General features: G+C 35.9%; 1 protein-coding gene across 2 annotated transcripts in view; it reads left to right on the forward strand.

The window, feature by feature from the left end:
• The window catches only part of EED (embryonic ectoderm development), a 31,174-nt gene extending 17,947 nt beyond the window's left edge, over window positions 1-13,227 (forward strand). The window contains exons 9-13 of one of the 2 annotated variants that reach the window (XM_027531397.1): window positions 1,659-1,764; window positions 2,915-2,989; window positions 11,648-11,806; window positions 12,549-12,622; window positions 12,893-13,227. In XM_027531397.1, the coding sequence (XP_027387198.1) occupies window positions 1,659-1,764; window positions 2,915-2,989; window positions 11,648-11,806; window positions 12,549-12,622; window positions 12,893-13,019 (541 nt within the window). In that variant the 3' untranslated portion in view covers window positions 13,020-13,227. The remainder of the gene's footprint in view (window positions 1-1,658; window positions 1,765-2,914; window positions 2,990-11,647; window positions 11,807-12,548; window positions 12,623-12,892) is intronic. The other variant, XM_027531398.1, reaches the window with a different exon arrangement.
• Window positions 13,228-13,610: the final 383 nt, after the last annotated feature.

Genomic DNA, 13,610 nt, shown 5'->3' on the forward strand with positions numbered 1-13,610 from the left:
ACACTGTAAATTCTAATTAAAGACAGTCATAATTTTTTCAGTGGGTTTCTTAGCTTTAATTCATGATAAATGCTTTCCTTTAAATGATACTCACTTCACTAAACAGAAAATTCAAAAGCAGGAGCTTTGTTCTAAGGGACTACATGTGGAAACTTTTCAGTTTTCTTATTTTTGAAAAACCTCAGTTCTTAATTAATTTACTGTCTTTTTCAGAATCTTATCAAGCTATTAACGCTTTCACTATGACTATCCTATGTTTGTAAATGTTAACTTTGTTTGCTCTCTTCATTTTAGCAGTTAATTCCCTGGTTATCGACCCACATTATGAGTAGATTGTTAGTTGAATTTGTAACCATAAGTAAATATTTTAATACAGTGACATCAAATCTCAGGCCTCTTAAGAATTGGCACAGCTTTTAAATTCTGTTTTAAAACATCAGGGGTTAGTACAATATTAAATTTATGTTTTTATATTTTCTAGAGCTTTGGAATAAATAGAAGTTGTTGTATTTTACAGCTTACAGAAAGTAACAGTGAATTATGCTGGTCTTCTTGAGAGAGGTTAACCATAGATTATAATACATATTTGGCTAAAAAGCAATTAATAAAGCTAAAAAGCAATTAATAGTAGTTAAGAATTTATATCAAGTCATTAATAACATTTTAATGTTTTAATAAAGAAAAGATCTGGGAGTTTCCTGGTGGCCGAGGGGTTAGGATTCCAGGCTTTCACTGCTGTGGCCCTAGTTCAGTCCCTGGCTGGGGAACTGAGATCCTGTGAGCCACCCAAAAAAGGTAAAAAAAAAGATCCCACAATTTGAATTGGAAAATGTATTTGAAATGATTGAGCCCAACGTCCTTTTTATGTATGAGGGAAAAGCCAAAGAGAAGACTTGTGCCCAAGATATAACTAATTCATGGCATGTGATACTTCTTCAGTTACTTCACTTTAAAAACTGAATCACTTACTAGATTAGAAATGTTAGGTATACATTTAATTAACTGAAGAATTGATAGCAACTTCTCTAGCTTACAGTTTTGTCACAAACATCTTTAAGGAAAAATTGTGCCATATTTTACTTTTCTAAGTACAGGAAAAGTTCTAACTAATAAATGTCAAATTCCTGTCAGATGTCATCTTCAGAAATTGTTGTTCTAGGCAGGATTCGCACCTAACTTTATCTTTACCAGACTTTGAAATGTGTCATTGTTTCTGAAAGATGACTATCTTTTGAAATAAGGTAGGTGTGTTAACTTTCATAGACCGTTGTTAATATGAAAGGATTGAGTTGGTAGCTTAGCATCTTCTATGAGAAATTTTCAACTCTAAGCAGATGTCTTTTGTTATTGGTTAAGATAACCAGAATTGAAATAATTGATTTTGGTCTATAGTAAGGCAGAAAGTTGCAGTTATTATAAATGAAATTTCATAGGATGAATACAAAATTCAGTTGCGAGCTAATAATGGAGTAAAATGTAGAAACAAAAACGGAATGAGATTTTAGTTGCCAGTAAACAGATCAGAAGGTATTTAGTTTTATAGGAACATAGACAAACTAATACTCATCTGTTTTTCTTTTCAGAGTTTTATAAATCCTAAAAGGAAAATTAGCTTCTGCTACACATTTTTCTCTTAACTTTTGATGTTTCTATTTCAGGCCATTTATTTCTCAGAAAATTCATTTTCCTGACTTTTCTACCAGAGACATACATAGAAATTATGTCGATTGTGTACGATGGTTAGGTGATTTGATACTTTCCAAGGTATGGTAACTGCTGTTAAGGTGTATTTCCATTGTTGTGTGAGTTGGAACTCTGCAGGGAGCACAGTTTTTTATGCAGTTGATAAATTGTGTAACAGATGGGAAATGGCTTTTTTTTTTTAAGTCTCATGATACTTTGAAAATTCAGAAACTTATTTTAGGCATAAAACATCCTGATGAACTATAATTTGTGCTCCAGTAAGAAAAAAAAAATGTTAACTTGCAAGATGATATTCTCTGATATCCACTGTTACTGTAAAATTACCAATATCTAAAGCCAGTAGTAGGGGTTTTTTTTTGGTTTTTGTTTTGAATGTTTGTGTCCATTTTAGTGAACTTACATGTACAAAAACAAACAGATGGAGTTGGCTCATGGGCTCTAGTTTGCCAGCCCCTGCTCTAGTATGTTGATATATATTTTTTCTACTGATAATTTAGGAAAGTTGGTGGTGATGTCATCTGAACATTTAGGATTGTCAGATTTGAACAAATTGCTATCCAGTTTCTTCTTGGTATAGGTTTCAGGGCATTTCACTTTTTCTTGGGTAGAGCCTGATTATTTATTTTTTCCTTACCAATGAGGGTAAAGAAAAAATTTTACTTTTCTATTTTTTAACCTTTGATTTTGAAATTAAATCCACAGGAAGTTTCAGAAACAGTTTAGAGAGGTTTCACACTGTCCTTCACCCAGTTTCTCCCATTGGTTACACCTTATATATACAGTATAGTATCAAATCCAGGAAATTGACATTATAAGTGTATGTGTATGTGTAGTTGTATGTTATTTTATCACATGTGATTTTTGTCATTTTAAGAATGTTTCTGTATGGGACCTTTTAAGATTATTTTTCACTCAGTATAATGCCATCCAAGTTGTGTATATCATAGGTCTCCCTTTTAGTTGCTAAATAGTACCCCATGGTATGGATGTACCACAGTTTATTTAACCTTATTCATCTATTGTAGGACATTTTGGTCCTTTCCAGTTTTTGGCCTGTTACAAATAAAGCTGCTATTGAACAGTCGTGTGTAGGTTTTTGTGTGGACTTACGTAAGTTTTCACTTCTCTGGGATAAATGCCTAGAAGGGCAATTGCTGGGTCATGGTTACGTTTGTTTAGTTTTTTAAGAACCTGCCAAACTATTTTCCAGAGTGGCCGTGCCATTTTACATTCCCACCAGCAATGTATGAAAGATGCAGTGTCTTCGAATCTTCGCCAGCATTTGGTATTGTCACTATTTTTTATTCTAGCTGTTCTGATAGGTGTGTAGTGATACATCATCATGGTCTTAATTTACGTTTCCCTGATGGTTAGTGGTGTTGAACATCTTTTTTATGTGCTTATTTGCCATCCATATATCCTTTCAATGATGTCTCTTCATATCTTCTGCTCATTTTCTAATTGGATTTGTTTTGTTTTTTTTACTGTTGAGTTTTGAAAGTTCTTCATATATTCTAAATCCTATGTCAGATAAGTAGTTTGCAAATTTTCTCTTCCAGTCTGTAGCTTGTCTTTTCATTCTCTTAACAGGGTCTTCTGCTGAGCAAATATTTGCAGTTTTGATAAAGTTTATTTTTTTTTAATTATTTTTTTATGGATAATGCTTTTGCTATTATTTTGAAATGCTCTTCACTAAGCCCTGGATCCTAAAGATTTTCCCCTGTGTTTCCTTCAAAAGTTTTTATAATGTTTTATATTAAATTTATGGTCCATTTTAAGTTAGTTTTTGTATGACATTTAGGTAGAAAGTTCATTTTTGCCTATAGTTTATCCAGTTGTTCCAGTACCATTTGTTGAAAGCCTGTCTTTCCTCCTTTGGATTGCTTTTGCACTTTTTTCAAAATTGTTTGGCCATGCTTGTATCTGGCTGTTTCTGGTTATTCTATTCTGTTCCCTCTACCAGCACTACATACACAGGCTTGATTATTCTAGCTCTGTAATAAGTCTTGGAATTGGTAGAGTGATTTCATCCACTTTATTCTTTTTCAAAATTATTTTTGTCTAGTTCTTTTGCCTTTCTATATAAGGTCTAGAATCATCTTGTCTACATTTACTGAAAATCTTGCTGGAATTTCTTTGACGGTAAGGAACATTTTAATTGGAGTTGTGTTAAACCTGTGTATCAATTTGGTGGTGAATTAATATCTACTCTGCTTAGTTTTCTTGTCCTTGACTGATATGTCTGTTCATTTATTTAGACCTTCTTGGATTTTTTATTATCAGCATTTTGTAGGTGTTTTTAAGTATAATTTTTTTATTTTGTTTTTTGGGTGTGGTGGGGTTTTTTGCTGCACAGGCTTTTCTCTGGTTGTGGCGAGTGAGGGCTGCTCTCGAGTTGTGGTGCGTGGACTTCTCGTTGCAGTGGCTTCTCTTGTTGCAGAGGACAGGCTCAATAATGCAGTGCATGGGCTAAGCTCTGTGGCATGTGGGATCTTCCTCGATCAGGGATCAAACCCATGTCTCCTGCATTGGCAGATGGATTCTTCACCACTGAGCCACCAGGGAATCCCCCAGCATTTTGTAGTTTTGAGCATGCAAGTCCTGTACCTACTTTGTTAGATGTATACCTTAAGTATTTCTCTTTTTTGAGTGACTATAATAAATGGTATTTCTGATTTCCATCTCTTTGTGTTCATCGCTAATATATAGAAATAAATTTATTTTTGTGTATTAATCTTGAGTCCTATCTATTTTAACTACTTATAGTTCAAGAAGGGTGGTTTGAGGGGTTTTTTTTTTTTTGGCTAATTACTTGGGATTTTCTACATAAATCATTTCATCTCTAAATAAGGACAGTTTTTGTATATTCCTTTCTGAACTGAATTTTTAAAGAACTTTCCACTTCTTGTCTCATTTAACTGACATGATTCTGGCACTACATTGAATAGCAGTGTTAACTCATTAATGACTGGGGAATTTTTGCAGAAACTAACTCCTGTGGCCGGTGATATTTATTTTGACTGGCCAAAAATTAGTTCTGTTATTTCACTAACACTGTACAGGTACCTGTGGTCAGTTACACCTTACATACCTATAATTCCTCCAATTTTTGTGAAATGTTGTCTTCTATCCACTCTTCTGTAGAAGTACAGGAGCAGTCTCCAGCACTGTTGCATTTTCACTTTGTATCAGAATCTATCACTAAGATTTTTTGTTGGTCTGATATTCACATCATCTGAATTAGAACTATATTCTGGAAGAACTATCATCTTCTGAGACACTAGTATATATGTCACTTAGACATAGAACATATCCGCATAAAATTCACTGAAAAATTCTTCCTCAAAATTTCATGACATGTCACTTCTGAAAATTTTATGTTTATAATATACACAGAGTTGGAACAAAATGTAAGTGATAATGACAGTCATAAGTTGTATGATGAACCCTTGGTGCAGTTTAAGCTCTAACAGCTTCACATGGTGATATTGATTGTATCACTCTAAAAACATTGATAACATCTCCAGTCAATAGCATTCAGGTAACAAAAGATATATTAATATGTCTCTGGTCAGTAATGTGTTAAGAGCAGACTTCCTAGGCTTGTTTCTGATGTTAAAGGGGTAAAGAATTCAGTCTTTTGCAATTACACATATCAGCTGTATGATTCTTTTTTAGTACTTATTTTTGGGCTGTGTCAGGTCTTAGTAGCGGCACTCGGGACCTTCGTCACCTCGTTCAGGATCTTTCCTTGTACCACATAGGTTCTTGGTTGTGGTGCGCGGGCATAGTTGCCCTGCAGCATGTGGGATTTTAGTTCCCCCCGCCAATGATCAAACCACTGTCCCCTGTATTGCCAGACACTCTAGACCACCATGGAAGTCCTAGCTGTATGATTTTTGTAGATGTTCTATATCCATTTGAGAGTTGTTCTTTTTCCTAATTTTTTCAGAGTTTTATCATGAATAGGTGTTGAAGTTTGTCAGATGCTTTTTCAGCGTCAATTGATATGATCATTGTTTTTTCTATTTTAGCCTATTAATGCAATGAAATAAGTTTACTTGGTCATGCTGTATAATTCTTTTTATATGTTGCTGAATTCTGTTTGCTAATATTTTGTTAAGAATTTTATGTGTATTAATGATATATAATATTGGTCTGAAGTTTTGTTAGTTGTCTTTGTCTGGTTTTGATATCAATAATACTGGCATTAGGGCCTAAAAATTTTTGAGGAGGAATTTAAAAATTAAAAACTTGATTTCCTTAGAAGTGAAAAGGTTGTTCGAATGAAGTTTCATATTGGGTGAGTTGTGGTAGTTTGTGCTATTTCAGGAATTGATCCATCCCATCTAATAGAAAAATTTATGTGTAGAGAGCTGTTTGAGTATTCCCTTATTATCCTTTTGATATCTGCAAGGTCTTTAGTGATAGCCCGTTTCATTCCTGAAATCAGTAATTTATGTCTTCTTCTCTTCCGTCAATCTTTTTAGGAGTTTGTCAAAATTATTTTGTTACCTCCTGTCTCCCTTTTTTTAGTTTCCTATGAGTGTGTTTTGTTTTTCTGTTTGCTAGTTTTGGGAGCTTAGATTATTTAGTCAAGACTTTTCTAATGTAAGCTTTTGGTGCTATAAATTTCCCAGTCAGCATATGCAGTGTGCTATTTAGTTTTTGGTAGTGGTTTAGTCACTAAGTCATGTCCGACTCTTTGCGACCCCATGGACTGTATGTAGCCTGCCAGGGTCCTCTGTCCATAGGATTTTCCAGGCAAGAGTACTGGAGTGGGTTGCCATTCTCTTCTTCAGGGGATCTTCCCAACCCAGGGATCAAACCTGGGTCTCCTGCAGTGCAGGCAGATTCTTTACTGACTAAGCTACTAGGGAAGCCCATTTAGTTTTTAGGTGTTGGAAAATTTTCATTATCTTTCTCTTACTGATTCTAGTTTGATTCCATTTTGGTCAGTCGGTATATTCTTTATGATTTTGATTCTTTAAAATTTTTCAGATTTGTTTTATGACCCTGTTTTGGGTATGTTCCATGGGAGCTTGAAAAGAACGTGTTCTATTGTTGGGTGGAGTGTTGTGTAAATGTCAGCTAGATCCTATTGGTTGCTGCTGCTGCTAAGTCGCTTCAGTCCGTCCGACTCTGTGCAGACCCCATAGACGGCAGCCCAACAGGCTTCCCCGTCCCTGGGATTCTCTAGGCAAGAACAATGGAGTGGGTTGCCATTTCCTTCTCCAAGATCCTATTGGTTGAGTGTGGTTGAATTCTTCTGTTTCTTTGTTGATGTCTGTCTGCTCTTAAGTGCTGAAGTCTTTAACTATAATCATGAATTTTTCCCTTTCTCCTTCAGTTCTGTGACATATTGCAGGTCTGTTGGTTAGCATATACACATTTAGTATTGCTTTTTCTTGGTAGCTTGACCCTTTTATCATTGTGGAAGGTCCATCTCTTTCTCTGGTAGATTTTTTTGCTTTGATGTCTCCTTTTATCTTGTAGTATAGCCGTTCTTTCTTTCCTTTAATTAATGCTTACATGGTATATCTATTTCAAACCCTTTACCTTTAATCTACGTATATTCTTACATTTGAAGTGAGTTTCTTACAACATACAGTTGGGTCATACTGTTTTTTAATTCACTTTGAGAAACTGTTTTAGCTTGTAAATTTAGACTGTTTATATTTGAGCCTTAAACTTACCAATTGTTACATTGTCTGGCATTTAATTTTTTTTTTTCATTTCTCTGGGTTTTCTCCCCTAAATTCCTGTAGGTTATACGCACATATTTTAAAATTCCAATTTGATTTATCTGTACTACCTCTGAGTGTATTTCTTTGTGTAGTTTGTTTTGTTTTTATGTTTGCTCTGAGAGTTGCAATATATGTATGTGATCATCAGTATATCAGCATTTTACCACTTCAAATGCAGTATAGGAAGCTTATCTCCCACTTTGTCCTGCACTTATAATTGTTTTAAATATTTCCTTTACAATTGAGAACTTTGTTAAATAATATTACAATTTTTGCTTGAACCATCAAGCAGAATTTAAAAACTTGGAAGAAAAGGAGAATTTTGTGTCTACTCGTTTTGCTTTTTCTGTTGTTCATTCCTCCTTTCTAATATTCCAAGATTCCTTCTTTTATCATTTCCTTTCTGTTCGTAAAACATTCTGTAGCTATTGATTTAGAATGTTGACAGATTCTTTTAGTTTTTCTTAGTTTAGGGATGTCCTCATTTCCGGTTTACTCCTGAAGTGTATAGAGGATTCAGTAAATCCCACAGTTCTTTCTTTAAACATTTGAACACTGTTGTTCCCCCTCTTTCTGGTCTCTGTCATTTGTAATGAGACATCTGCCACCATTGGAATTGGTTTTTCCTTATAGCTTAGGTATTCTTTCTGACTTAACTGCTTTGGGGATTTTTTTTTTTTTCCTTTATTTTTAGTTTTCAGAAGTTTGACTGTGCTCAGCTTGATATTTATGTCTTTGAGGGATTCATTTACTGTCTTGAATCTTGGATCTGTAGGTCTTTAGGGGACATAATTCATCCCAAATATGGGGATTTTTCAGCCATTACTCAAATTCTTTTTTATCCCCCTTTTCTCCCCGCTCTCCTCTAATGATACTTTAGATTTTTTGTTTGGTCCCTGAGACTCTGTCATTTAATAAGTCTGTTTTTCTTTTTTCAGTTGGTAACTTCTTTGTTCAAGTCTTGTTCAAATTGGGTAATTTCTATGTTCTAACTTTAAATTTACTGACTCTCATCTCTCTTCTGCTGGTGAGCCCTTCAGTTGTTCTTTGATTATAGTATTTTTAGTTCTGAAATTTCCACATGGTTCTTACCTTTTCTTTTCTTTGCTGAGACTGTATTCTAAGTGTGTTTGTAATTTCTTATTGAACCATTTTTTTTTTCCAGATTTTGAACTTTTAATTTTGTATTAGGGTGAAGCATTTTTAAGATCAGTTCAGTCACTCAGTCCTGTCCGACTCTTTGCTTTAAAATCCTTGTCAGATAGTTCTAACATCTGTGTCATCTCATTGTTTGTGTCTCTTGTTATCATTTCTCATTAAAGTTGAGATTTTACATTTCTTGGTATGAAAAATGAATTTTGATGGAGATATGGATAATTTGGGTACTGTTAGGAAACTTGGGCTCTTATTTAGCTCTCTTACAGCAGGCTTCCTTTGATAAATTTTCAGCTGTAAAGTGAATGCTGCTTCATGATTGGCAGGTGGCAGGGGACATTCCCCACTTGGTTGACTTAGTGGTGATGCCTCTTTTCTAAGGGGCAAGAGTTTAGGCTTTTCACAGGGACTCTGCTGACACCGCCCTAGCAGGGAGGGGTTTGGAGCCCGCATGACTGCTCCCTGGGTGGTCTCAGCTGACACTGTGGTAGGTGGTTGTGAACATCCTGGCGCTCTGTTCAGTTCAGTCAGTCACTTCAGTTGCTCAGTTGCTCTTTGCAACCCATGGACTGCAACACGCCAGGCCTCCCTGTCCATCACCAATTCTCTGAGCTCACTCAAACTCATGTCCATTGAGTCAGTGATGCCATCCAACCATCTCACCCTCTGTTGTCCACTTCTCTTGACACTCTGCTGCTGCTGCTGCTGCTAAGTCGCTTCAGTCGTGTCCGACTCTGTGTGACCCCATAGATGGCAGCCCAACAGGCTTCCCCGTCCCTGGGATTCTCCAGGCAAGAACACTAGAGTGGGTTGCCATTTCCTTCTCCAGTGCATGAAAGGGAAAAGTGAAAGTGAAGTCGCTCAGTCGTGTCCAACTCTAGCGACCCCATGGACTGCAGCCTACCAGGCTCCTCCGTCCATGGGATTTTCTAGACTCTTTGCTACCTTGCCTCTAATACAACCCCAGCCAGAGAGGAGGAGGAGTCACGTCATTACCATGAGGAGTAGGGAGGAGTCAGCAGGGTATTATGTACTTGAAGTGTTTAGTTACCACCTGTGAGAAGGGATCCCCACTGGGACTGTGCTGGTTGGTATGTGGGCGGGTCCACAATTTTTTCTGTGGTATTGTTTACCTGAAAATTTTCTCTTATGCTGGGTTGCCACTTTACTGATCCTTTGGAGAGAGTAGGCTTTGGGGGGCTTTGTTTTGTCTTTAGCTTTGTTGAGTCACTACCTTCTCTAGCATGTAGTCTGGGATACAGAAAGGAGGCAAAACCAAGGAACTCAGTGTCCCTCATGTCCCAGGGTCCTTAACCAGTCTGCCTCCTCCATGCCCTTCAGACTTTTAAGTTGTATTTAGTGAGATGAATAGGGAAAAGTACCTCTACTTCATTGGTTGCTGGAAGCAGATGTAAAAAGGCAGTAGGTCTAAAATTTCTGCTCTTAGAACTTAATCAGATGATAGGAAAAGATAATCTGCATTTTAGCTAAGAGGCTGAACTGAGTATTGGTGGTCTCAAATCTGGCTCCACATGAGAACTACTGGGAGGACATTGTAAAAACAGATTCCTAAGCTTCTTCCCCATGTATTCTACATCTGGCACAAGGACCTGCGGATTTGTAATTGTTAGAAACTCTCTGGATGATTTTCAAGTACAGCCATCCATTAGTGTGGGTAGACTCTTTTTACCTCCCTATGCTTTAGCTCTCTGTGAGGGGACTCTACTGACTAAGGGTCCTTTACCAGTACAGTCAGTAAGAAGCACTTGAAGAGCTATGTTACAGTTCTGCTGCTTTGGCCTCCTCTCTCAGAAATTGTGATTCAGTGGGGTTGGGACCAAGATGTGTTTTAAAGAAAGCTCTACAGGCTGTCAATCCAACTGTGCACTTAAAAGAGTCACCAGACTGGGTGCTCTCTAAGGTACTTTACAATAAAGAACTTGTATAATGGATCTGTAACCCTGGGATTTTATATAATCTAAAAAGGGCAGAGAAAAAAAAAAACATGTTCTTCACTTCCTAATCTCCCTATGACCCCGCTGTTAAACCATTGAAATGCCAGTGAACCCCACAGGGCTACCATATGTGGTTGTGTGGAATGTGTCCTGTAAAATTCCAGTAAGCACCCTTCACCTCCACCAGGATTTCTCAGTCCTGGGTCTGAGATAATGAGGTCAGACAGTTCTTTTTTGTGGGAGGAGCTGTTCTCTACATGCAGTTTTCAGCATTCTCTGGCCTCTGTTACCTGGAAGCCAGAGACATTGCCAAAGATTCCTTAACTGGCAAACCACTAGCCTACACAGTAATATAAATAGCGCCCTCTGTGTTGCATTTTCTTCTCTCATTGTATTCTCCACCACTCGCTACTAAAGTAGAATGTATGTAAAGATTTCACTGTTGCAGGACAGAGAAGGTGTAACTCAGCCCATTTCACTCCCATCCCCTTACCAGTGTTGGGATATTGAATCACTGCTTTTATTGCCTTTTGTATAATCCGATCTGTAAGGCCCCTTCTATGAATTCATTAGCTTTCCTACAACATCTATTGAGTACCTACCATGTAGTACAGATACTGCAGACGAAGGATTAATAGTTAACTGTATAAAGGGAACCACAGGAGATTGGAACTGCAGGAAATTAGAAGTGAAATAGAGAAAGATGGAATAAGCAGGGGTCATATTGAAGAACCGTGTATTCTAATATGTTTGTAACTTTATCTTTGCTATAAAATACTTAAGTCTCTGTATGCTGAAGTAGTTAAGGCTGAAACTTGGTTTGGAAGAGAAGTTGTGACTTCAAAAATGAATATTCTAGATAGTGTAATGCTTTTGTATTGTTAAAATCTGTTGATAATCTGTAAGTGTAGATACTGATTCTTGCAAATACAAATGAATATGTTTATCATTGGACTCAATTGAGGGATAACCAGGTTTAAAGAGCTGTGAATTCTGAAATGATAGTTGAGAAAAGCTTTGTTTGTAATGTTTAAAATTCAGTTCTACAATTAACATTTCTTTTTTATCTTGTGTCTTTTTTTTAAGTCTTGTGAAAATGCCATTGTATGCTGGAAACCTGGCAAAATGGAAGATGATATAGATAAAATTAAACCCAGTGAGTCTAATGTGACTATTCTTGGGCGATTTGATTACAGCCAGTGTGACATTTGGTACATGAGGTTTTCTATGGATTTCTGGCAAAAGGTAGCAACATATTTTACATTTTGAAAGTATTTGACTTAAAACCATGCAATTTTAGTTTTCTCTGAGTGCATCTGTGTTCTCTTTCCTCTTTAAGTGTAATCTACCTTGATTTTTTTGTATTGTTTGCTTTGGCCTTTGATGTTATTTATTCTCCCCTTGTGGCTCTGCACACCATCTGCAGTGCTTATTATAGATGAAATTGACAGGTGTCAGTGGTGGCAGTTAGGTGTTTACTTTCCATAACATCTGTTAGTAAGATTTAATGTTTTGGTGATTGGAATTTTCATCTTATATAGAAAACCATCATGGAAGATAGAGACAAAATATTAGTTATCTAAAATTTTACAGAAGTTTGGTATTATAATTTTATGGTAACAAATTACTTGGTTATTTCTTGCTATATGAAAGCTTTGGAAATTTTCTGTGGCTTTTATTATAGTTCTTTAGAGCAGAATGAAGAATATATGCTAATTGTGTACATTGTATAGCTCTTCAAAAATTTGCAAAATGGTTTAATTTATTCAGGGCACCTTTGTGAAGTATTAGTTGCTCTTATCTTCATTTACAAATCAGAAATATAAGATGCAAAGAAATAACCAAGAGCATTGCCACAGGGTGGAGCTGAGATGTTTCTGCAATAAGAAAGATATCTTAGGATTGCTTGAAATCTTTATAGCTTATATTAATAATTTGATAGGTTTTTGTTTTGTTTTTGATGGGTTTTTAAAATATGTTTATACAGATGCTTGCATTGGGCAATCAGGTTGGCAAACTTTATGTTTGGGATTTAGAAGTAGAAGATCCTCATAAAGCCAAGTAAGTATTTAGAAATTCCTCTTCATAATTTCTGACTTTTCCTTCAGAGTGTTGTCACTATAGAGTAAGTAATTGATACTTACAATGCCATCCTTAACATCATTTGTAACATTTACATTCTCAGCATATTGTAAAGTATTTCTTTTTATTCTAATAATAATTGTTTTTCCTGAGTACTTTGGTAGTAAGTTACATTCACTGGTTTTAAGTTTGATACTGACAGCATTGTGTGTGTGTGATATTTAACCTGTTGTCATGTTTTCTCCCTAGATGCACAACGCTGACTCATCACAAATGCGGGGCTGCTATTCGACAAACCAGTTTCAGCAGGGACAGCAGCATTCTTATAGCTGTTTGTGATGATGCCAGCATTTGGCGCTGGGACCGACTGCGATAAAGTACTTTTCCCAATCAAAATTAGCGTGTGTTTTCTGTGTACAATAGAACTAATGTATCCTGCTAGTAAGGGCACATAGAGCATTTAGAGTTGTCTTTCAGCATTCAATCAGGCTGAGCTGAATGTAGTGATGTTTACATTGTTTACACTCTTTGTACTGTCTCCTGCTCAGACTCTACTGCTTTTAATAAAAATTTATTTTTGTAAAGCTGTGTGTTACTTTAGTTTGTTTTATTCATTGTGATGCAGTGTTGAAAGTAATAAAATTACACCTTATCTTTTTTCAGTGATGATGATTGTTTTATTTGCCTAATGGAAAAAGTTATAAAACATAGTGATTAAGTATAAGCTCTGGAACTAAACTGAATTTTAATCTTGGCTCTGCCATTAACTGACGTTGGATAATTAAAAGGATCATGTGATTTAATACATGAGAAGCAATTTGAACAGAATTTGACTCACCAAACCCTTAGCTTTATTGGAAATTGTATTCCTGTGGTTTTATATTTCTTAATGATTTGTTCTTTACTAACTTTGTAATAAGCAGTCTATAAGAGTTATATAATATTTTATCTTTACAGTTAGGAAACA

Source organism: Bos indicus x Bos taurus, chromosome 29 (genome assembly GCF_003369695.1).
Source record: "Bos indicus x Bos taurus breed Angus x Brahman F1 hybrid chromosome 29, Bos_hybrid_MaternalHap_v2.0, whole genome shotgun sequence".
NCBI lineage: Eukaryota > Metazoa > Chordata > Mammalia > Artiodactyla > Bovidae > Bos > Bos indicus x Bos taurus.